This window comes from Antechinus flavipes, chromosome 4, assembly GCF_016432865.1.
Source record: "Antechinus flavipes isolate AdamAnt ecotype Samford, QLD, Australia chromosome 4, AdamAnt_v2, whole genome shotgun sequence".
Lineage (NCBI taxonomy): Eukaryota > Metazoa > Chordata > Mammalia > Dasyuromorphia > Dasyuridae > Antechinus > Antechinus flavipes.
In genome coordinates this window covers 411128433-411154913 of record NC_067401.1, presented here as the reverse complement: position 1 = coordinate 411154913, position 26481 = coordinate 411128433, and the positions used below count along the sequence as shown (strand labels likewise).

The 26481-nt window shown below is 34.9% G+C and overlaps 1 protein-coding gene across 2 annotated transcripts in view; it reads left to right on the top strand.

Moving 5' to 3' along the window:
- The window catches only part of RGL1 (ral guanine nucleotide dissociation stimulator like 1), a 204071-nt gene that overhangs the window by 110761 nt on the left and 66829 nt on the right, over positions 1–26481 (top strand). For both annotated transcript variants that reach the window (XM_051998795.1, XM_051998796.1), the window contains exons 4-5: positions 10186–10263; positions 24926–25110. In XM_051998795.1, coding sequence (XP_051854755.1) covers positions 10186–10263; positions 24926–25110 — 263 coding nt within the window. The remainder of the gene's footprint in view (positions 1–10185; positions 10264–24925; positions 25111–26481) is intronic.

The window sequence follows — 26481 nt, the reverse complement described above, 5'->3', positions numbered from 1 at the left end:
TTCTGTATTTCTGTTGAATACAAGACACACATGAAATCATGAATGTTTAATCTGACAAAATACTTTAGTTTTAAATCTAGTGAATTTTTTCTGTCTAGTGCCTAAAAGAGGGTCTTGTATATAGTAGATACTTAATAAATAGTGGATGAATTGAATTAAATATAATGGCAAGAGACATAAGTAGATAGTTTCTTCATGGACGTTTTTGTCCCCACCATACTGATGAGTGTAAAAATAAAATATGAAAATTATTGCTCTGCGAGTCCCAAGATGCTCATCCCATATAACCTAAAGGAGACAACTCACAGAAAATCTTACTGCCACCCCCATTTCCTTCCTAGCTTATGGCTCTAACATAATGGATATCCTGGAAAGGGTGAAAATTCCTTAGAAAACCAGAAGCTTTTTTAAAGTTCGTTTTTTCCCCCCTGCTTATCATAAGGGATAAGTTTAAATAGCATTTCCTGCCCAAGTACAGATGACCCTTAGACAGGAAAGAACTGATGAACGATGTACATGTGGTGGTAAAATTATTATTTTTTTAAGTTGGGCTTTAGTTACAGAGAGTTTTAAAAATGAAACTAAATAAGAATTAGGAGAAGTGATGGGGAAATAATGATAAGTTACATGTGTAGATTTGGAAATGTCTCTAACACAGAAATGACGATCTAAGCTTGGAACTGGGAGTAGTATCAGAAAGGTTTCTTGCTTTTACTATCCTGCTTTTGACAGAATAGGGAAAAGTAGTTGTTTTGTACATGAAATGATTGAGACATTAAGAGCTTCACAATAATTCACACTTCATTTGACTGTGTTACAGTCTAACAAACAGTCTGTTAAGGGCATTATGTTCAACATGACACAGGAGGGTAAGATTCGTCTTTTAGGAGAGGGTCTCCAAAAACTTGTGCACATGGATTCAGCCTTCCTCAGTCAAGGTGCTGAGGAACAGGGCTGGGTGAGCCATCACCGAGAGCTGAGCTCAAACAGCATGCCTTTTTGCAGCCACGACAGAGATGAACTCAACTCGGGAAAACATGACTAAATCAAAGGACCAAGTTTATCCACAGCATGCTAAAAAAGCTGGCCTCTCTCCTCCATGCAACCACATGACACTACTATGCATTGACCAGAAATGTTTAATCTGCTATTTTAAAGTTAGGTAAGATTAAGACCACACATGAAGGAAAGTAATAAAATTCCTTTCTGTGCTGATTTAGTTGTCTTTTGCAAATGTTGATTTATTTCAGTACAGTGGATTAGATTCCTGCCACACAAACCTGGGAATTCTCAATAAAAACATTTGGTGAATGCAAAAGCCTATCTCTGTGGTAGAGGGAGGGGGGTGGCAGGTTAGAAATGATGCTCCCATATTAATGTTCAGCCAAAGCTTAAAGGACACTGTTAAATATCTTAGCATCCAGTAATGAATACTTTTTTTTTTAAAAGTGAATACATAAAAGATCTAGGATATCAAAACTATTTGTTTCTATGAATCATTTTAGGGGTAGGGTGTTGTATTGGAAGTGGAAAATATTTGAGGGTGGGAATGATCTTGGTTGAATAGAAGACTTTCCAATTTAAAAGGGTCTTTCGGCATATACCCAACTGCCATTTAGACTTATCACCATGTCAAAGTTGGAGAATCAAAATAGGATTTTAATGGGATACAGAAACATACTGAAAAATAAAGTCTAACAATTTATATTTGATAATCAGAAGGATTGTTTATAAGAGAGAGGTGAAATTGTATTCTTGACAGTAAAAAATAGGGAGACAGACATTTTTTCCTTAAAACTAAAAGGAATCTACCGTATATCATCTCACTTATGTTCTGTTTATAAAAATTTAAGAACATCCTCAGTTAATTTTTTATTTAGGTTATTTGCAATACTTTGAACTGAAAAAGGACTAATTGCTTTTAAAACTTGTTTTTTCATGTTTCTAATTACAATTTTCTTATTTTTTTTTCATCCTTATGTTTAAGTAAATTTGGTTTTGAATGTGGCATTGGATTGACTGCTCTTTGTTATTTAGTCATGTCCAACTCTTCATGACCCCATTTGAGGTTTTCTTGGCAGAGATATAATGGTTTGCCATTTCCTTCCTGGGTTCTTTTTATAGAGGAGGAAATGAGGCAAACATATTGAGTGACTGGTCCAGGGTCACATAGCTAGCAAGTGTCTAACTGTATTTGAACTCATGAAGAGAAGTCTTTCTGACTTCAGACCCCAAACTCTTTCCATTGAACCAATTAGCTGTTCCTTGGATTTCTCTAGCCCTGATGAATAAAACTTTTTGACCTTTGGTTTCTCTGTCAAGACTGTTGGTTTTGATAGTTTTGTGTTAAGCCCATGTTTTGTTGTTTTTAAATGTGGGAGAGGAAAACAATAGTCTATAGTATAAACCAATAGACTATAATAACAGGAAACTGTCAGATATGCAGAAAAATATCACAAATTAGCCAGCGATTCTTTGTGCTAATAGAGAAAATAATTGCCTCAAGATCCTCTTGTAAGATGAGTAGCCAGCCATGTCTTCATTCCTAGTGCAGAGCCAAACTATTTGGCCTAGGAAATCTCAAGTCTTGAAACTTATTCTTCAAGTCGCCATTGACACCCCACAGTTTTGCATGTGCATACACACACACACACACACACACACACACACACACACACACACACTTTCTTTTACTTGAGCTTATTTTTGCAGCAGCAACTGTAGAATGTTAGTTAGTAAGTAAAGTGTTTCGGATTAAAAATTAGAAATAAGGAGGGGTTACAGACAGGCCCAAGGGATGGAAGGATGCACAAAATAGGCCAGAAAAAGAGAAACAGATCTGAAGAAAAATTGTGAAATCCTATACCCAGAGTGATAGTGATCATGTTTAAAAAATGACTGAATTTGGAAGTGAAGTGGGATGAGATGGGGAGAGGATAGAAGGAAGACTTCTTTTCTTTTTTCTTTGTTTAATAGTAAAACGAATAGTAAACTATTAGTCCTGTTTTTGTGGTCTTCATCTTAAAAAAAGTGGAGTTGCAGATGTTGCTGAGGTAAAGTTACTTTTCTGATTATTGATGGAAATTAAATTGCATTTTGTAGTTATTAACTAGGAGAGGGAATTTTGGCTCTGCAAATCATAGAATTTGTCATTTGCTGTGTAAGTGTAGATCTTTAAAGCTATTTCAATAATGTGGAAATGCACAGATGTTACAAAGATCAAATAGACATTCTAATGTCCTGTCGATAGGCTAGAGTGGCAGCCAGCTGTGTGACCTTGGCCCTTAACATCTCTGGGCCTTCAAAGAGTCAAAGCCTCAGAGTGGAAAGATGCCTGAGAAACCATCTATGCTATCCCTACTGTCTAAATGGCAGCTGAGTATATGTCAAAAGGTCCTTTTAAGTTGCAAAGGTTTCCATCTAACCAAGACCCTTCCCATCCTTAAGTATTTTCTACCTTCAGTACCACATGGTATCCCCAAAATGATTCATAGAAATAACTAGTTTTGATGTCTTGGATCTTGTATGTATTCTTTTTTAAAAAGGAATATTTATTATTGGATGCTAAGACACTTAATAGTGTCCTTCAAGCTTTGGCTGAACATAATATGGGAGAATCATTTCTATGCTACTACCCTCTTTTTACCATAAAGATAGACCTATTGCACTCACAAAATGTTTCTATTGAGACTTTCCAGGGTTATATGGCAGGAATGTAGTCCACTGTTCAGAAATAAATCTATCCCCTTCCTACAGGAATTCCCTGCACAGTTTTCTAATAATTGGAATCCAACTTTTGTTTGGACTCATCTTGAGTCTTGTCTAAAATTTTATGGTACCACGAATCTTCCAACTTTTCTAGTCCTTGTTTAATAAGTGTCTCCTATAGGAAAGGCACAGGAAAATCAATCCCTGACTCTGCCTGGAATCTTCTTTTTCTTTCTTTTGTCAACTTGTCTTCCCTCTCTAAGTAACCACAGGTGCTGTAGCTAGCCATATTCTTCAGGACATATTCCTCAGACATATTTGAATGGAGATACCTGTCCTAGAGGACACTCAATTAATTAATAAGAAAGCTAGCATTTGGATAGTACTTTATAATAATGATAAGATTTATATTTTAATTATTTATAAGAATAATAATATTTACTGATACATTATGTGGTATCCGAGAGTCTGAAGACCTGGTTTAAGTTCTCCTTCTGTCATTAACTAGCTCTGTGAATTCTAGAGATCACTTAACCTCTTTGATATATAAAATAAAGGGATTGAGCTAGATGATTTCTCAGGTGCCTTCTATTATAACATTATATATCTCATTATACACATATAACTCATTATATATCATTTGATCCCAACAATAATCTTGTCATTTTGGTACTATTGTTATTCCCATTTTATAGATGAGGAAAGTGAATCAGAAATGTGGGTGACTTGTCCAGGATCACAGAGCTAACTAATAAATGTCTGAGGCAAAGTTTGACCTCAGGTTTCCCTGGCTCCTAGATCTGCATGCTATCCACTAGGCAACCTGGTTGCCTTTAATGGGTAGGCTTCCCTCCCTCTTTTTTTTTTTTTTTTTTTTTTGTTATTGATCTTTAAATTTTGTTACTGATTCTTAGGTTAAAGTCCATATTTTCATCAAAGAAGGTGCTGGCTGTTCCAGACATCTACAGATAATTTCACTTGCATGACCCCAATTGAGTGAAGGTTATATTTCCCTTTGAAGCCCCCCATTACTCACTCTTTCAACGTAGTTTAAATGGATGGTTTTCTTAGGTCACAGTTACTTGGTGCAACTAAGCTTACCAAAAGCACAATTTCATAAATCACTGGCTTCCAATATGATTTCCCTATTTTTCTCACAGTTTGTACCTCCCTAATACTCCCACACCACACACACACAGCTGCTCTGTCTACCCTGTCCTTGTTCCCAGCTGCCTTATTAGAACTTAGAAGAGCCTATGGAGGAAGACCTACTGCATTGCTTCCTGGACCCTGCCTCCTTCATTTCTTAGAATCATATTAGGTTGAAAGGCCCCTGTGCAAGGAGGCTTTCACTGAAGCACACAATTTTAGAGCTGAAAGGGACCTTGATTCCTCTAGGACACTTTTGGCTTTTTTGGGGGGAGGTGTGTTTGTGTGTGTGTGTGTGTGTGTGTGTTTGAGATTTGGTCTTCCTGTTTTTTTTTTTTTTGTTTTTTTTTTTTTTTTTCAGGCCGGAAATGTAGCAGTCACATACATCCCCAGCCCTGCTGTAGATGGGCTCAGGAATTTTGATCTGCTTAGTTTCTGTCTTGGCTTGTTTTGTCCCTTTATAGGAACTCTCTTGCCCCGACCTCACCATGGTGCTGGACTCAGTGTCCAGCTTAGCCTATTGAATCTCAGAATTTCTGAGAACTGCCAGCCACATGCTGTCCGATAGCAGGGATTACAGGTGTATCACCATCCCACACTCTATATGATTTTTGAATAACTCACTTGTCCAAAATTAAAATACATTTTATTTGCCTTACATAGACTTCAACAAAATCAGCTGTTCCTTTCTTAGTCACAATTTTCTGCTTACTAATCAGAAATCAGTTAACTATTACCACCCTTCCCATCATTATTATGGTCCAGTAAATAATTACTCAGAACTAAATTTTGCAACTTCTTAGCAGAAATTTGACAGCCTGGGTAGAACTAGGGCATGGTAGAAAAAGCACTGAGGCAGAACCAGGAAAATTGGATTCTTCTCTAAGTTGGCTGTCTGACCATGGGTGATCAATTGACCTTTCTGAGTTCTGTTGCTTTCTCTACAAACTGAAGGGATTCTCAATTATTTCTAAACTCCCTGACAGCTTTAACTTTCTCTGCTTCCAGCTTTAACTTTCTCTGCTTCCATCTTTCTTGCACCTCATCGCTTAACAACATTTTTTCCCACTCACTGGATAATTATACACAAAGCCAAAATTTCTGAGACTTTATATTTTTTATTTGAATTTTATGACTTTAAGGTATCCAGTTTGTGACTCATAAATCTTTTTAAGAAGTTGGAGCTTGATGTTTACTTCCAGGAGAGTTTTGAAAAGATTTTTTTTGGGGGGTGGGGAAACATTTTGACTGACCTATTCTATAGAAAAACCTATTTTATTTGCCACACTAGCTTAAATAAATCGAATTTGACTTTGAGTTTGTGGGAAAGATATGAGTGGGCCCAGGCAAGCATCAAAGAAACTCTAATTCACCCGAAAACACTGTTGTAAGGTAACTAAGGTGGTCTAATCTCAGACCACAAGTCTGTGAACTCTAATGCCAGATTTCATATTATTTGATTTGTGAACTTCTACTTCCATTGAGGAGATAACTGTCATCATTCATCTGTAAAGTTCTTTAAGAGTAAAAAAATATATATAGCAATAGAAATAATTCTTAGATAACTGATAGGGGGCCTCTGGAAGATGCATATTTCAAGGTGCTTTCCATTTTTCACCTTTCTCCTGCTCATTAAGATTTCCCTTCTAATCTTGGCTTTGTACTTCTTCTGTTGTACAAACTATTGTTATTAATATTTAGGCTACATTTTCATAATTTAGCCTTATGAGGATCTGGATTGGAAAATACAAGTCTGGGACTTAAATACTAGCTCTGACAATTGTTAACTTATATGACAAATCACTCAGTTGCTCTGAACCTTGGTTGCTTATGTAATGAGAAAGTGCTTATTTTGGGGTGGGAGAGCTTGGAATTGAATTCTTCTTTTGCCCCTTAGCACTTCTATGTGTAAAGTCATAGTTATTACTCTGAACCTGTTTTATTTCTATGCAAAATGGTGGATTTTACACTTCAAGTTTCTTCTAGTTCTAAATGTGAGCATATGATCTGGAAAATGATTGCTGTGGGGGCACAAATATAAAAGCATTTTCTATTGTATTCGCTATGATTGTATTTACCCTACGCATTTCTCAGGGTTGCTAGGATTGATGTCAATTCAACAACAAACATTTATTTGGTGTTTACTATATGCAAATCACTGAATAAAGTAATGGGATTACAAAAACAAAAAGAAACTAATCCATGCTCTTAAGGAGCTTCCATTCTGTTGAGAAATACAACATGTACATTATTGATATATCTATGATATAAAAATAATTTGGGAGTATTAAGAGCTGGGGGAATCAGTCAAGTCTTCATATGAATAATAAATAACAGAATAGGGATTTGAACACACATTTTTCTGACTACTGCTTTATCCTATAAAACAAGTAGCTCCCCAACATGATGTTTGAGCAAAGAATAGCACAAAGTTCTAGTCAAGTCAGGGAGAAGGAAAATCTGGAATCTCTTATTCCAAATACATTTTCTAAGAAAAGTAGATGCAACTACTCTTTCTCTCTCTATTCTGGCTTACTGCACTGAGAGGGTCAGAAGCATTTAATATAATGAAAAACCTAAATATATAAAGCCCATCTTTGTTATTTGAAGAAAAAGCAAATAATTTAATTGATATAATTCATGAGTTCTAATAATTAGATAAAAAATTTCCTCTGCATCAGATTGACAAGATCACAATTTACTACAGCCATTGCATTTTTTTCACCCATAAAGCATATTTGGAGAAACTTAAGGATAGTCTTCACAAGGATGGTAGTCAAAGATAGATTCTCAAAAGGTAACTGCATATACCTACTTGGTGAAATCATTTTCTATTCCCCATTTTGCCCACACAGGGGGAGAATAAACCTTTCTCTAATGAGTTCTTTTGTCCCATGAGATACACCTGGAAGTTCTGGAAGTCCCCCAAGTAACAGCTGCAGAAAGAAACAAAGAGGAACAGCAGAGGGTGTGGAGCCATGGAAAATGTCTCTGGGAGGCCAAGAAAGCCAGAAGGCTGATGATCCAAAGAAAGAAGCAGGTGGATTAAGGGAGTCTAGGGGCTAGAAATGAGCCTGTACTGGGGCACAGCAATCTGAGGTGGAGCCAGATGAACTGGCATCAAATCAAGCCAGAAGGGAGACTTTTACTTAATAAAAGATTTTTATATCCTAGCAACAAGAGACCATAAGGTTATTGGAGTCTTAACATTATTAAATGAAAGCTTGAAGAATGCTTATTATTTAGAGATAATTAGAAATCTCTGATGATAGAAGCTTTAATTATCAAGGTTTTGGGACAGATTATGATGATGTTTAACCTCAAAAAACTTATAAATTCTTAATAGATAGAATGAGAACCGAAATATAGCTGCATGAAGGATTAGAAATTAAAGAATTCTTGAGAACTTAGAATTTATCTAATACTGTCTTTTATGAATAAAATAGTTACATACTTATAAGTATAATATTCTTACATTTAATATAAAAGGAACATTGGTTATCTAAAAGTACATTTTAGGTAATATTTAATATATTCATATTAGAATTTCTAATTTTTGCTCAGGGAATTCATGGTCAAATGGGAGCAGAGAAATTAAATTATTATTGAATGAATTTGGCCCAGATTTATCCAGCTTGATTTCAAAACAATATCTACTTTGGAAATGGATGATCCAGATCATCTAGTTTTGTGGCCTAATTCACAGAAGTTTTGTTCACAAACAGTACATTTGCATTCTGGGGGTTTTGATGAATTTATGATTTTGTCATTGTCATTATTTTCTTCATTAAAATTGCCCACATTATGAAAAGACAGTGAAAAGTTGCATCACCTGTTTGTTAGGAGCTTATATTCACATAGTTTCTAGCTATATGATCTTTGGCAAGTCATCTAACCTCTGTCTACTTCAGTTTCCTCAATTGTAAAATAAGGATAGTATTAGTACCTACCTTACAGGGTTATGAGGATCAAGTGAAATAATGCTGATAAAGGTAGAGTGCCTGACACATAGTAAACATTTAATAAATGGTTGTTCCTTTCTTCCTTATACTCCAAAGTAACCAAAGTAAGCAGTTTGATGTGAACAGAATTACTTTATGTGCGATTCATAGAAGATGGAAGAATATTGGCTTAGGAAAAACAGTTGCTGTTTTCCTTTGAATACTTTGAGAATAGCCTTATAGTACTTTCAATTCCAGTGTTCCACAGAATAGATGTCAAATACAATGAAACCCTGAACTAGTTACAAATGTAATTGAGGGACATTTTATAAAATAAATAAAAAATCTACTAAAATATAAAAAATGTTAATATGTGATTTTTTTTTAGTCAATATGTGCTAACAGGGGTCCTTATATAAATTTTGGTGGTCCCCAAACTATTTGAGTTTGACACCACTGCCCTACAGAAAGCCTCAAAAGGCTTAATGAGAAATCTTATGTCTTAGAATCATCACATGCTTCAAAAGAATAGATATCTTAAGGTACCTTCATTTGCTAAGGGAAATAAAGTTCTTTAAAAAAGTGGAATTGAAAGTACCACTTTCCTCTGTCTCCTTCCCCCTTCATCTTTCCAATGAGCCATACATTATAATAAGGTATTTTTTAAAGGAAAAAGAGAAAAATCATTAAAACTAATCAGTATTTTGGAAAAAAATCTGGTATTGTTTGCATTGACATTGTCTTCATCATCATTATTCACAGATACATACCATCATACTCCTGAATACTTATTTTTACAAAGGGACAAGGATTTCTTAGATATCTCCTTTGGGGTCAAGTTTGTTCTTTGTAACTTCCCAATGTTCAGATTTTATTCAGTTTTGTTCATTTTTTTTTTTTACAGTGTTTAGCTGTTGTATATATTGTTTTTCCAGATTTTGCTTATTATACTTTGTATCTAGTTATATGTCTTTCCAGACTTCTCTGCATTCACCATGCTCATCGTTTCTTATAGCACAGTAACATTTTATTATATTTATGTACTCCCAAAATGCAGTGTTTAAAAAATAAACAAAACAGTTGAAGATGTAATTATGTTCATAATGCCATTAAAGTAAACAGTGAAATTGAGGTAATTGGATATTCTGTTATATAATTTGTATATTTATCTTGAAACAGTTTTAAGTATAATGAGGTTATCATGACAACCAACTATTATTAAGTTATTTCCCAATCTTTTTTTTTTTTAGATTTTTAAAGAACCTCAGTTCTATGGAAAAAGCCATAGTTCAATATCCTTTAGCAAATTTTTCCTAGCATATCTTGTTACAAAATTTGAATTGCATTCTTTTCAGGTGCCAGTTAATGTGTTCATTTTGTCATACAGGTATGGCAACCTGAAGAGCCCAAACTGTGAAGAAGATAGAAGCCAAAATTCATCAGAATGCAGGACAGTGCTCAGGAAGTAAGTATGGCACATTTAAGACCGATAAAGTGAACTTTTAGCCAGGTATGAAATGTTATCAGCACACTGTGTTTTTTTTTTTTTTTTCCTCTTTGAAACTCTGGTGGGATTTTATTTTTGGCTATACCTAATGATGTAAACCAGAATGAATGTAGTAACTGGACTTGGGCTCATTTTGAGGATAAAAGTGGAAAGTCAAAGATTAGACATTAGCAAGGGCTCATTTCCTCTATCTGTGATCTGGAACCAGGATGAGGAATAAGGTAGCTTTTAAATTAATCAATCTTTCCAGTGAAACTTCATTATTTCATTTGGGTTGCTGAAAATGTACAGATCATTGAGTTTACCTTGATGCATTTCTAAAGCCACAAATCAATCAGTTTTGGATTGTGTGCAGTTTGGGATTAGACATGTCACTACCTGTTTCCATTAACATGGATATTGAGGGATTACTGTGTATTATTAAGGAAAATCTTGGACAGCTGCCATACAATTTTCTTATTTGTAAAAATATCTTCCCTCCATTTTTCCTCATGCTATAATGGAGAAGCCTGATGTCTGAGGATAATTTCAAGTTTCTGGGATGGCATATTACTAGTATACTGATGTGTTTATAAATATAAACCATTTATATCACAAATCACTTCTCTCAGCCCTCAGCTTTCCAAGAAAAGCAAATTTGTACATTTTATAATACTATTCCATAAGTTACTAGAATACACTGTTCATGAAATCAGGGGCTATGTCTTATAGAGGATTTGTAACTCCTTTAGGGTCTAGTGTTCAGCACACAGTAGATGCTTTGTAAATCTTTGACAAATGAATGACAGCAATAGTTAAGATTAATCTCACAAGCCCTTGGGATTGAAAATGATGAAAGCTTGCTCCTTAATTTAGAATTCTTCTGTCCCTTAACACCAGAGTTAGTGAAAAATTCTGCTTTACTGAGCTTATCTCTAAGAATTCTTGCAATTTAAGACACTTTTTCTTCTCTGCAGAATCACTGAACATTGAAGTACTGGCTAAGCAAGAGTAGATGAGTCCTTCAAAATAGTCCCAGCCATAAAAATCCATATGTCTAGATAGCTTGAGTTTATACATTATCCAGAGTGACCATTTATTCAAATAGTAAGGGATCAGGATAGCAGTATTGTGAGAATACCCAGAGCTTTTCAGTCTTCTGTTTATTTTAACTACAAATAGGCTTCTGGCAGAAACATTTAAGAAAATTGACTATGTTGTGTGTCCAGAGTCACGTTCATTATTTTTAATGTCCCATCATAAAACTTGATTCAAGTTCATTGTATCCCAAGAAAATTGACTGTTAGAGGTCCAAAGTAAACTGCTAGGCTATAAAGTACTTTATATTTTAGAGCACGTTGAGACATTAACTAATAGCCCTACAATAGCACCCTTAGGAGGTATATGTTATTCAAGAGTTTTGTTCCTTTCCCAGAGCCTCATAATGAGTCATTGGTAACAAATTGGTGATGTTTTGATATAGTTCGAGTTTGCTTTTCTAACAATTTCTGATGAAATTACATTGCTTACAGGTAATTCCTTTATAGTCTAAAACAAGTTAAGTCTTCTTCTAACCTGACCCTTTTGTTCTGCTATCCTATTCCTTTATCTGGCCTCATTTTCCTTATTTTATTACTCCATCTTGCCTTGCCCTCATGGGATGCTTTTCTCCGATTCCTTTTGTTTTCAGTAGAGTTCACCAGTTATTTATCCCCTCCAACTGGAAATGTAGGAAAGCACATGCACCCGCTGGTATCTCAGGTGTTTTGAGATTTTGTGTACTTGGCCTCTGTTGTTTGATAATAGCAGCAATAGAAGGCCTTTCATTAGGGGTGACAGCACTATAAGTCTCACACACACACACACACACACACACATAATATTTATCTTTTTATAATGACAACATATACTATTTTTTAAAAAGTAGAGTGCTTTTATTCAGAAATGGCTATTATTTCTATGTTATTGAACCCCAACCGTTAGAACATTAGTTAAGATTACAAATTTGGCAGTTGTTGAAAATATTCAGAAGGCTACTAGTGCAGCACCAGACTGGAAGCAGAGAGAACTGGGTTCTTGTTTCAGTTCTGTCACACACAAGTTGTGAGCCATCAAGTAGATCATTTAACTTCTCTGTGCCTCAGTTGCTTCATTTGTAACACCAGTATGCAGTTTTGAAAGTCCCTGGTGGCTAGATTCTAATTATCTTCTTAACATGTGGCTAGGGAGCAATCTTCCTTTTCTTTAATGCATCATACAGTTCAGAAAGTGGCATTCAGAAGTAAAAAAAAAAAAAAAAAAAAAGGCCTAACAATGAAGATAAGGCACGTGTTGAAAATTAAATATTTTTTTCTAAATTAGTTTCATTTTCCTTCTTATATTACTCTATTTGTATCTCTTCTGCAATGATGTCATTGATCTTCTTGGAAAATGAAAGACAAATACTATACTCCCTTCTTTCCCAAATTATCTTGAAACTATTTATCTGTTTCAATATTGTATGACCCTTTTCACATTAGAATGTAAACTCCTTGAGGGCAGGGATTGTTTTTCTGTTTTTTTTTTCCTTTATATTCCTTCATCTAGCACGATCCTTTGGGTATTATGGGTATTTAATAATGTTTGTTGGACTGAATTTGAACACAGGAAGAAAGTAGACAGATTCTTTGCTTTGCCTATCAATAGCTAGTGACACTATAATTGGTTGTTGTTGTCAAACACAGAGCAAACAATACTTTTGTTCCCTGGTAAGCAAGGGCAACATTCCCATCATTTTCCTTTGGATATAAATCCATATTCTTGTGATTTCAGGTGGGGACCAGACAGCAGGATTCAATGAAATCTTAAGGAGTAAAACATCCTGTTTGGGTTAGATGTGTCCAGAATATCAGACTAGAAAAACAAACATTGAATTGAGCTTAATAACTATAAGCAGAAAAATGTCTAACTTTGGAAGGTTTTTCTAGCATCACTTTTCAAGCATAGAGTAAGTGTTGTATCATATAAAAACTTATATCTGCATCTGTCTTCTAATATACAAAGTGTTCTACCTAGAGTATCTTATTAATCTTCACAACAAACCTCTGAAGTATCTAGTACAACCATCACCATCTGTTTCTTACGGATGAAGAACATAACTATTAGGAATATAAAGTGAATTTGCTAAGGTTTAGAACTAATTAGGAGGAGAGCCAGCACTTGAAAATAGGTCTTGTGACTCCATTTTTCTACTTTGCTGAGTTGCCACTCAGTTAGGAAGTTAATGCTTCTCTCTTCTTTTTCTAAACATGGACCCCCTCTATAAGAGGATACTGAATAGGAAGTTAAAAGAAGAAATAGTTGTAGTACTTTAGAAAGTCTCCCTACACAGAAGTAGCATTCAAGATTAAAGATTGCTTTCTTATGTCTTGAATGAAAATGGACTAAAACGTTTTAAAGATATAAAGATTTATCAAAGAGTCTTGCAAAAAATTGGAATTCTAGTTCATTTGTTCTCCTTTTGGGGATGTGTGCTGTATCAGAAAGCTTTACGATGATCTGACATGAGCAAGAATCCTCAAATGCCAAAGAAATTAATTTCTGTGCCTTTAGAATATTAGGTCTGTGTCAGACAGTGGAGTTTAGGAAGTTAAAAGGAGGAAGAAGCTGGAGTAAAAGTGGGATTGATCAAAGAGCAAGGACACATTTACCCCCAAAGATTTTGCTTTTGGAGTCTTGTGCAATCAGGAGATTGAATATCTATTGGGTTGAAGCCCTTCATATATGAACATATATTTTTTCATATATATGGAATTGGAGATAATCAGCAGAAGTAAGGCACTAGCTTTACGAGAGAGCGAAAAGATTTTTTTTTTTTTAATAGAAGGAAGGATTTTAGCTGGGACTTGAAGGAAGCCAAGGAATCTAGGATGTGGAAATGAGGAAGGAAAGCAATAAATGCATGGGGTGTAACCAGTAAAAATGCCAGATTTGGGAAATGGAGTATCTTGTGCAAGGAACAACAAGGAAGCCAGTGTCATTGAATCATAGAGTTTATAGAATGGAGAAAGGAAGAAGTTTGGAAAGGTCAGAAGAGGCCAGTTTTTGAAGGTCTTGGGATGCCAAACATAGATTATTATGTTTGATCCTAGAGGCAATAAGGAGCCTCTGCAATTTGATTTCATGGGCAGACCTGTGCTTTAAAAAGATCACTTTGATGGCTAAGTGAAGGATGGATGGGAGTGAGGGCAACTTCAAATAGGGAGATCCACCAGCAGGCTCTTGTGATAATCCAGGCAGGAACAGATGAGAGAACTGTACCAGGATGATAGCAGTTTCAGAGCAGAGAAGGGACCATATACTAGAAATGTTATAAAGTTAAAGTTGACAGATTGGCTAGGGGGGAGAGTGAAGAATGGAAATGAAATTTAAGATGCAAACCTGGATGACTGAGAAGATGCTAGTACCTTTGACAAATAAAACGGAGGAAAGTGGGTTTTGAGAAAAATAACATTTTGTATATGTTGAGTTAAAATGTCTCTGATATTTCTAAATTCATGTGTCCAAAAGGTGGTTGCAAGACCGTTGATCATCACATAGTCTTGTTTTTGCTGTGTACAATGTTCTCTTAGTTCTATTCACTTCACTTAGCATCTGTTCATTTAAGTCTCTCCAGGCCTTTCTGAAATCATCTTGCTTATTCCTTTCTTATAAAACAATATAGAACAATGTTCTAGTTCCCATCCCCTCCAACATTTATCATTATTCTTTCCTAGTAGCCCTTTTTGTAGTAGCAAGGAACTGGAAATTGAGCGGATGCCCATCAATTGGGGAACAGCTGAATAAGTTATGGTATATGAATGTTATGGAATATTATTCTTCTATATGAAAGTCAGGAGGATGATTTCAAAAAGGTCTAGAGAGACTTACACGAAAGGATGTTAAGTGAAGTGAGTAGAACCAAGAGAACATTGTACACAGCAACAACAAGATAATGTAGTGATCAACTGTGATAGACTTAATTCTTTTCAACAATGAAGTGATTGAGGTCAATTCCAATAGACTTGTGATGAGGGAGCCATCTGCATCCAGAGAGAGAATTATGAAAACTGAATATAGAGTATGAACAGTTTGATAGCCCTTTGGGCAAACTTCCAAAATGTTCTGTAGAATGATTGGATCAGTTCACAATTTCACCAACAATTCTTTCCAATATTCTTTACAAGTAATTAACATCTTTTTCTTGTTGTTGTTCCTGGCTGAATATTCTAGGTAGTCACTTTGTGATTTCTTTTTAAATTTGGAGATGAGTTTTCATTTGTTGTCCACACATCCATTATATTTCCATCAATTATCACCCACTGTGTTTGGGGGTGTACCACCCCCATTGACAAAAGAACTTTGGAATCTAGACAGCTTCTTTTGCCTATTTCTCCCTAAAATAATGCTTCTCTATTATAGGAATATTACTTTTCCAAAAATTACTGCAACTTGTTCTCTTCTCATAGGTGTCTTAAGTAGCTGAAATGCCACAAACCCATTATTAATTAGTTCATTTCATGTTCTCTTTACACATTTCTCAAAGCAGATTGCTAAATTCTGATAATTCTAGAATGAAGTAGCAGCAGTTTGTACAGAACCCTTCTATTCTATCACATGAAATATTTTATCACACAAAATAAGGTGTTAGTTTTCCTCCTTGGTTTTATATCTTTTGCTTTTTTAGTCTTTGGCTTATGATGCCAGCCAAGTATCAAGAGAAATCTTCCCTCATGCTAACAATCTATTAAATTCAGGAATAAATAAGATGTGGGCATTAGTTGATTAGGAAGTTTTTGATGATTACATCACTATACCCTAAATTACATTGCTTTGGATTTTGTTCAATTTAGCTTAAAGGGATTCAGGAAATTATGCTTTCATTTATTTTTTCTCTTTATAGACTATTTTAATGTTGAACCAACTTCAGTTTATTTTTTATTGAATTTTCTTTGGAGAGCTATTTGGTTTTCTTCTTCAGTCTTCTGGATAGCAATGCTTGAAACTGTTGTTCTACCCATTTTTTCTCTTCCCTTCCCCACACATTCAAGTAATGCAAATTTCATTCTTTTAATCTTTCCTAAGGAATTCTAACACCAGATTTTCAGCACTGATGCAGGGTCATAGAAATAGTAGTAACCCAAAACATTGGAAAGAGTTTAAAGGAATGTCAAAAGAGTTAAAGTTGGCTGTGATTCTGTAAGGCTTGGGAAACTTGCAGTGGAAAGTATTTAAAAACCCTCCTGGAAAGGTTGCAATCAACTTAGATTCCAGTAAATTCACCTCCATTAAAAGGGCAGCTGCAAAGAATTTGGCCAAGTGTGCCAGGCATGTGATAATTAAGAGCAAACTAAAGGCAGAGGATTTTCACTCATTTTCGGATGAACAGAGGGAGAAGCATAGGAACAAATTTTTTGTTTTAAAATAGAAACAAGCAAAAATTTTGAAATGAAGGAATAGAAAATAGTGGAGAAAATCTTAGTTCATGCTAGTTTTTAAATATGCTTATTGGATACAGAAAGATCCTGAAATGATCATTCTTAATAGCGAGAGCCAAAAGAAGCAAAGCTCCCAGAGAAAATGTCCTTTTTTTCCCACAGTAAGAGAGAAATTTATAATAAAAGAATGATCTTCAAGAAGGAAAAACAAAAATATAAAAAAGAAGGAAAAACAGATTTCTGATTACCTTTTTGAGTCATCTGGGAAATTGGATAAAATAGAAGAGGCCTCCCTACAAAGACTCTTTGACATACAAGAGATATGGCCTTGTAGATAATTTCAAAAAGTCTTTCAGAGCTCCCTCACACTCAGCAGTCCTTTCCATATACACTGAGGAGCCAGTTATGATTCCTCAGATAAGTTCAGTCAGAAAATCTCGGGTGTTGAGTTGAAAGGCAGCTTAGTGATCCTGTGGCCCGCACCCTTCATTTGCCCAAGTTCACATAATAATCATTGACCTATCAAGGAATAGAACCCAGATCTCTCAATTTGCTATTCTTCTCATTCTACCTCACTTACCAAAAACATCATAACAGTGTGTTGTGGGTAATACTTTAGATATTTATTTAGTCTCTTTATTGATTGCAATTTGGAGTTCTTTTTAGCCAGACTTAATTTATTGCAAACCTGTGTTAAATCACTTGGCTGTTCCTCTTCTAGTTAATGAATGCCATGAACAAAGTTCCCAAACAGCTGGTATAAATGTGGAAGTTAAATTCATTTCCTGAGGAAGGAGATGGGTTAAAGGATATGAGGAAAGAAACAGGAAGACTAAATTGAGTTTGACCAAATGGTTTGGCCAATCAAACTTGATGCCCATTTCCGTCCCTTGTGCCTATGTAACATCTGTTATTACTAATGAAATCTCCATTTTAAGAGTGAAAAGTTAGGCCAAAATTTTACAGATCCCTCTTTTTGATAATGGCACTACAGACACAGACTGTGCAGGATGGAAAAATTATGGATTGTAGAAAAGCAAACGGTGTGAGAAATAATCCCTCCTCCTTGAATAGATCAAGAGTATAATTTTATATTCCTCTTGAATGTTCAAGATAGGAGCACCCAATACACATTTTCTCTTTCTATGCTTGTTTCCTAGTTCTGAGGTAATTATATTGTAGTAGAAAGAGTGCTAGATTTGAAATTAGAAGAACAAGGCTTCAAACCTTGGCTATGGTAAGCAAAGCACGGCTACAAGCATTTATTCAGCACTTCCTACATTCCAAATGCTAAGCTTAGCACTTACAAAGATAAGCAAAAAGAAGGACAATCCCTGTTTTCATGGCACTTATATTCTGTTGGGAAAGGAACACACAAAAGGGAGCTGCAGTGGGAGAAGGAAAGGATGAAGGCACCCATGATGGAGATATAATATGAAAGTCAGAAAAATCCAAGATACATCTAGAAGGGAAAGGAAGCCTGGCCTGGGCTTCTTTCCAAAAGGAAAGCCCCAAGAAAAACTCACCAATGGAGGAAGGGCGATTGTTCCAGTGTGAGGAGGTCTCAGATCCTAAAGAAGGCTCCCAGCTTATCAGTTGGGTGACTATGGGCAAGCCTTAGTTTTAATTCTTAGTTTCTTCACTTGTAAAGTGAGTATTATAACATCATAATACTTACCTTAGAGGGTTGTCATGTTAGAAAAAAAACTCTTCCATTTAATTTAATTCAACTTAATAAATTCTTATGTGCTTAATTCTACAAGGTACTATGCTAGGTACTCAGAATACAAAATGAAAATCATCATAATACTACACTATTTCAAATGCAACAATATTTGTAAAGCACTTAGCATAGTCTGTGGCACATAGTTGTAGGCATTTAATAAATGAACACTTCTCAAAAAATTTGCATTGTAGGAGAGATAAGACAGATAATAACTATGTTATGATACTTGTAGAAATATATATAGAAGAATTGCACATATTTAACATATATTGAATTACTTGCCATGTAGGGGAGGGAGTGGAGAAAGGAAGGGAGAGGAAATTTTGGAACCAGGGTTTTGCAGGGATGAATGTTGAAAAGTATGTATATGTTTTGAAAATAAAGCACTTTAATAAAAAAAAAAGATAACTATATTAGGAAATGATTAAGCATAGGAGAACTCAGAATGGCCTTAGAGAGAATATTGGAAAATGGAATGATTTCTATTGCAAATGGGGCGATAAGGACAGTATCATGAAAGAAATGACACCTGAACTGAGCTTTGAAGGCCAATAAGTACATTTTGGTGCTAGACGGTCCATTCTAACCATGGGAATATATTCTAGCTTATGGTATATACAAAATTATAGAAAGAGAGTAAGGTAATAAAATCAGTTAACAGTTTTCTGTAAATGTGAGGTATGACCATATAAAGTTAATTTGTAAATATTATCTGGAAATAAATTATAACATGTTCTAAATAATAATACTAAGGTCAACTAGGTGGTACAATAAAGTGCTGAATCTAGAGTCAGGAAGACCTGAGTTCAAATGCAACCTCAGATGCTTACCAACTATGTGACCCTGGGCAAGTCATTTATCTCAGTTTCCTCATCTGCAAAATAAATTGGAAAAGGAAAAGGCTAACCATTCCAGTTTTTTTTTGGCTAAAAAAAAGAGTTCATATTTTATTCTACTACCAGAAGTAGAAAACCATTGAGATTTTTGGGCAGGGGTGTGACATAATCAAACCTGTACAATAGGAGAATGGATTTGGTAGTTGTGTGAGGGAAGAAGGACCATCTGGTCCACTTTCTGAGTCCATAAAACTTGTTAATTTTTAAAAGACATTTTATTTCTTACAGCTTTGATGTCTACCATATTGTTCTTGACCTCCTATAAATTCTACATAGGAGGCACAGTAACATTATGGGAAGCCTTCCTCTACTTTTGATAGTGTATGGATTCCCAGCAAGAGCCAAGGACTCTCTAGAAGCTGTCTATCATTCATGTTGCATGACTTGTTCATCTCCTTTTTGAGTTATAGATACACCTTCCTGATGGTAATTTTTACTTTGCTTTTCTTGTGCATTTATTCATTAATTTGCCTTTTCCCTACAATTCTTGTGTCTTAGATGACTTCTCTCCTAGCCATTTTAGGACCTGCTTTTCACTGGAGAAATTTTGTAATTTATGAAAGATATTGCTTTCAGAGAGACAGTATGACATTACTGGATAGAGCAAAGAAAAAAACTAGTGCAGTTTTATGCTTAAATAAGTCCAAAATTATAATGCTATAAATGTCAAACAGTATTTTAAAGTAAAGTCTTAAAATATTAATGTTTCTTATAAAAATTTAACTATTAACTATCAAAATCAACTATTAATTAACTACAATCCTGTGTTATATGCATGGTTCTATCATGTTGTTAAACTTTGTAAAACCACCAGCTTCTGTTCAGTGTTTCAAAGGTTTGCATTTGTAATCCTCATCTTACCATCATCCAGAGAAGGAGATTTAGATGTAGAGACAGTATTTTTGATATGAGTCTACAAGAAAATCATCCAGTAGAAACAGATCAGGTGACTGAACTGGTCAAACAAGAGTATCTCTTCTGCTAGTCTGGGAAACTGCCGTCTAGAAACTGTTGTACATTCAGTGTCTAACAACAAAGTGCCCTCTTTTGGTTAAATTACAATAGAAAACGTGTTATTCAAAATTTTCAAAACTAAATAAGTTTAAAAAAAATTTAAATAAACTTTTGAATGATTTTTGTAAGTTTGTAGTTTTTATACTTTTGAAGTTATTATAGCTTACAACTTCACTAAGCCTTTTGGGCTACTTATCTCCATCAAAGTTCTATTTTGAGAAGGTTACATGGGTTCTTGAAGGTTATGCTGGCAGAGCACCTCCTCAGACAGATCCACCAGACTAGTTTTAACTTGGCAACACACTTTCTGTCTATTCTCTGAGAACCATCTTGGCTAAGCTTGGAGGAGCTTAGCAACAGTATGGTTGCTACCAGGTGATGAATTTTCTCACCCAGAGAAATTCATAAAACTGCCTGCTTAGAGATATGGGAATTGTAATCTGTATTGGTGGAGGGATATATGTATATATGTCTGTGTGTGTGTGTATGTGTGTTTGTGTGATTCCTAGTCTCATAATCTGTATACACACACACACACACACACACACACACGAAATCATGAATCCTTAATGAAATCACCAGCTTAACTATGATACAGAATCTTGAGTTGTTTTTCTAGCATTGATAAAGTACTGGAGTGATTTCCTCAGGACCTTCTTGCTTGGCCTCTCCTTTTGTTCCCAGGATATATTTGTGAAGTGATTTAGTAGCTAGTTAGTTGTTATTGGATTGATTTAGTCCAAAATACTAGAAAAGAGAATTTAAGTGGTTGTCCAAAATCATATATCTAGCAATTGGCAGAGCCAGTGCTTGAATCCAGAACTTTTGATTCCAAGTCTCATAATCTTTCTAATACTTCATATCTCTCATCTTTCCTTCAAGGAGCCATATTTTATAAATATCTTCTTTGTCCTCATAAATGAAAGATATGAATTTGAAGGAGATGGAGATAAAAATTCTCATTTTATACATAGAGAAGTCAATGCCAGTGACTTTTAACTTTTCTAAAATAACCTAGATATTGTATATTAGAATTAGATATCGTAGATTAGATTAGAAGTAGAATAAAAATCCCATCTACTTTCCTTCAGGCCCTGCCTTATTAACCACACCAAGACTCCTTCCCAAGCTAAACAGCTAAGTTGTTTGCACAACACCTTTTTCTCCTAAAGTTGATACTCTTAAACCAGGAAATCCTTTTGAATATTACATTAATTATAAACCCACAACATCCCAAGTAGACATAGGTTAGAGTTTGGGGGTGGAATTAGAAAAGATTATAGAGAAAAGTGATCCTCCTTTTTCTGTGAGATTGCTTTCTTTCCTGAGATAATGAAAGTCTCCTGTTCATATCTGCAAGTTGGGCTAGCAAGTGCAGGGAGTTTCTTCCCAGGGACATCAAACTTGAAACTTCTCTGAGCTTTGGGCACTCATTCAACTTTTTCCAGAAAATTTTCCTCCCCTACAATACTGAGAAAGACTCAGCTGATAGGAAGTCATTGGGTTGTGCTGTTGCCTGTTCTTTATTGTGTAGGGTATTTTTGGGGTGGTGGTGGGGGGAGGAGTATTGGGTAATAAGGAATGTAAGTGTATTTCCTTGCTCCTTCTTCCTCATTCCCCCTTTGAGGGAAATTCCTTTTGCTAGCAAAATGAACATCTGGGGTTTGGTGACCTTTTAAACACCAAATGTTTAAAATTTGGTTAAATGGAGAAATGGAGTTGGGTACAACTTCACTTTTACTCATATCAAGCTGAGGGAAGGGATGATCATTGTAACAAAGAGTGAAATGGGAGGGTTCATAAACAAAACTTTAAAAACCTCAGATTGAAAAATACAAAGTAAATCCTGCTCCCGAAAGTCCTCCCTGTATAAAAGCTCTTTTTTTTTTTTTTTTTTTAAAGACTTTGGTTCTTCTGACAGTTTTCCGCCCTCTGAAATAAGGGATACAATGTTACTGTTGAGCTTTAAAGATATTTCCCTCTGTGTTTCTGATCAGGTTCTGAATACTACATGTTTCAACAAAATTTGGGAAAATTTAGGTAAAAGGGAAAACAAGTGAAAGGGACTAATAAGATGATCTATTTGTAAAGTTGTTATTCCTTTTGGACCTTATTTTCTGAAAGGATGATGTTTTTTCTTTCCTCTACCTATTTTCCCACATATCAAATGTGGAGAATTCTTGTTCCTAGAAATATTGAAAGGTTTTCTGGGAAGTGAGAATGTATTGTGATTAGTTAGCTCATTTTCTCCCTTTTGAAATTTGTAAACATGTCCTTTGTGAGGGCAAATAGGGCCAAATTATGTAGTCTAATTTTTTACTTTCAACAATACTCTATAGGTCTGAACTCAGGGACCATGAGAGGGGAAAAAACTAATTAAATAAAACTATGCAGATATCCCCTCCCTCCACTCTACCTTAAAAGGAAGCGTTAATATGCTGCTTCATGATATTCTTCAATTGTTGATATGTAATTTAGTCTAAGAATTGGGAGGAAAGTTTTAGACCTTTTTAAGGAGTAGTCATTTCATTTTTCCCCATATTTTTAAATAAAGTCCAGAATCACTAATTTTCTATAGGGAAATGAAATATTTATAGTTTTTAATTTAACTTGATATATAGATCTAGGGGCACAGCGATCTTTATGGTTTTTAATTTGAAATTTTAATTTGACATTATTATAAAGACTTGAGATTTATATATACATACATCTTATGTATATATGGAAACATATGTTGTACATATGTTTCTATATAAAACATACATATATAAGGAGATAGATATATGTATATATGTGTCTCTGTGTATGTGTGTGCACGCGTGCACTCACACACACACACACACACACACACAGAATATATTAGAGTTGTTCCAAAGTGTCCTAAAGTCTGTCTTGGGAATGGGAAATTAACAAATTCATCATTCCTCTTTATATTCTTAAATTCCAAATTTAAATGTGAGCTTGTTTAAATCAATATTCTTGATGTGAATTCACAACTGATGAAATATAAAGAGATCTCTGAAATCTTAAAAAGTTCATTTATTCATAGATAATAGTGATCTATTAATCAAATATAGCATTTAAGTTAAAGAAAAATTATTGTTTGTAGGGTAAGCATAGTAGGTAATGAACTTATTTACTTTTACTGAAAAAATAACTAGAGATATGTCAAACAAACGTTGATTATCTTGTGTGTTCCTATCATCTATTATACTCATCATTGTCAGTAAGTAAGCCATTTTTTAATGGTGGTGATGTGATGATGATGATGATAGCATTTATATAGTCCTTTAAGGATTGTGAAATACTTTACAAATATTATTTTATTTTATCTTCACAACAATTCTGAGAGGTAGATGATACTATTCCTATTTTATAGATGAAGAAATTGAATCAAATGGTTACATAGCTAGTAAAAGCCCAAAGCTAATTTGAACTTAGTCCTTCCTAACTGAAAGTCTAGAATTCAATCCCCTGCATCACTTAACTGTCTACTAGATATCTACAACCTGGGATAAGGAGTGTTTGTATCCTTCCCAAATATATTATTATGCAGCTTTTTTGTTCAGCTTGAAGCTCTTGGTTTAGCAGGTCCTTGTAATAAGAAGCAAAGATTTAGGTGATAGTAGTAATATGTGAAATTTAGTGTGAAGAATATCTTTCTGATATGCAATTTAAATTTAAGACCTTTGAATAATGCACAGTGTTAATAAATTCAAGGTCAAGTCTTCATACCACTAGGAAAAGTTATTTTTGCTTAGTTCCATGGTCAAAGACAATACCTTCAACCCAAAACATGTTTCTTTGCTCATAAAGAAAGTGAAGTTCTAGAGTAGGAATGAGAATTTATTAGAGCAAACTAGAATAAATTAGAGAAAATTCATTATTACAATGGAAAACCAAATCATAGTGCATGCTCTGATGATATATAATCATAATGATGCTCATGCTGATTGATGGTAGATTGGCTGACATCTTTGATTGATTATAGGTTGTGTGTGGGGTGCTGAGAGAAAGTCAGTTCAGTTGTATCAGAAGAGTAGAAGAGGAAGTAATATATGATAAGGTTGAAGACATAGGTTGGGGCCAAATTGTGTTGATCTTTAAAAGTTCAACAGAGGCATTTACATTTAATCCTAGAGATAATTGGGGGATTGATTGATTGACTAGGGGAGTCACATGATTAGATCTATGTTCAAGAAAAATCACTCTGGTAGAAATATGTAGGATGAAATAAAATGAGGATAGATTTAAAGCAGGGAGATCAATCAGAAATCTCTTGGAATAATCTGGGCACTGGTGGTCAGAGTATGAATTGAGATGGCAGGCAGCTGTGTATAAGAAAAAAAGAGGTAAGATTTGAGAGGTATTGTGAAGATAGACTCAACAAGATTTGTTAAATGTCTTGATTTTGTCATGTCAGATTTTGTGGTCATTATTTTAAGAATTTTAGAACTGAAAAATCTATTAATCAGGCTGATTTTCTGCATTTTCATTTCCGCTTCTAAAGAGGGTAAAGAGAAATAACTTTTTTCCCTTTCTCTTCTCAGTGCAATAGCCTCCATCTTGAGGGCTTGGCTGGACCAATGTGCCGAAGACTTCCGAGAACCACCGCATTACACTTGCTTGCAGAAACTGCTAGATTATCTTAAACGGACTATGCCAGGCTCTGACCCTGAAAGAAGAGCACAGAACCTTTTGGAACAGTTTCAGAAACAGAAAGTGGAAACTGATAGTAAGTTTCTCTACTTTGGCGTGAAAAAGTACTCAAACCAAATGCTTAGAGCTGATTAGTACAGCCTAGTAGATGGAATACTAGACTTGAAGTCAGAAAGACCTGGATTCAGATCCTGCCTCTAACTTGCCTTATGGTTGTGGAAAAGTCACTTACGTTCCTAGAGACATGATATCTTAATCTATAAAATAAGGATAATGAGTGCTTTAGCTCTAAGAATTGTTTTGATGCTCAAATGGAATAGTTCATAGGAAATGTTTTGCAAACTTTAAAGTGCCATGTAAATATCAATTTTTATTGTTTCTAGAGAGGATGGTTTATTTTTTTTTAATGATAGTCTGTAAAATTTAATGTATTCTTGAAAAAAAAAGGCACATTTGGGAAAGGGTGGAGGCCAAGATGGAGGAAAAAAGGTAGCGACTCACCTGAGCTCTCCCAAAAACCCTTTGAATACTTTTAAAGAAGGTTGTAAAACAATTCCTGAAGCAGCAGGACCCACAGAAGGATGGGGCGAAATAAATTTTCAGCCAAAGACAATTTAGAAGATTGGCAGGAAAGGTTCATGGCACCTGAAAGAGAGACCCTTGTAAAACCTTATGTTACAAATTTACCCCCCTGAAGTCAGGGAGGACCTGACTTCAAATCTGGCCTCAGATTCTTAACACTTTCTAGCTTTGTGACCCTGGGCAAGTCATTTAACCCCAATTGACTCAGCAAAAAAAACCCCAAACAAACAAACAAAATAAAATCCAGAGTAGATCAATGATAAAAGAGGAAAAAAAGCCAACGAGAAGAAGAATGCCTTAAAAAAGGGAATTGACCAAATGGGAAAAAAGATGCAAATATTCATTAAAAAAAAAAAAAAAACCCAACTTCCTTAAAAAGTAGAATTGGCCAAATGGAAAAGGAGGTACACATGTGCACTGAATGGAAACTAATGGCTTGAGGAGAAATCAAGAAACAATAAAAACAAAACTGAGAATAAAAAAAAAATAGAAGACAATATGAAATATCTCATTGGCAAAACAACTGACCCGGAAAATAGATCCAGCAGAGATCATTACCTGAAAGTCATGATAAAAAATTAAAAAAAAAAAAAAGAGCCTTAGCATCATCTTTCAAGAAATTATCAGGAAAATTGCTCTAATATTCTAGAATCAGAGGCTAAAATAGAAATCAAAAAAATCTATTAATAATCTCCTGAAAGAGATCCTCAAATGAAAACTCCCAGGAATATCATGGTCAAATTCCAGAGCTCCTGGGTCAAGGAGAAAATATTGCAACACACACACACACACACACACACACACACACACACACACACACACACCAATTCAAGTATAGTGGAGCCACAATCAAGATAACATAAGA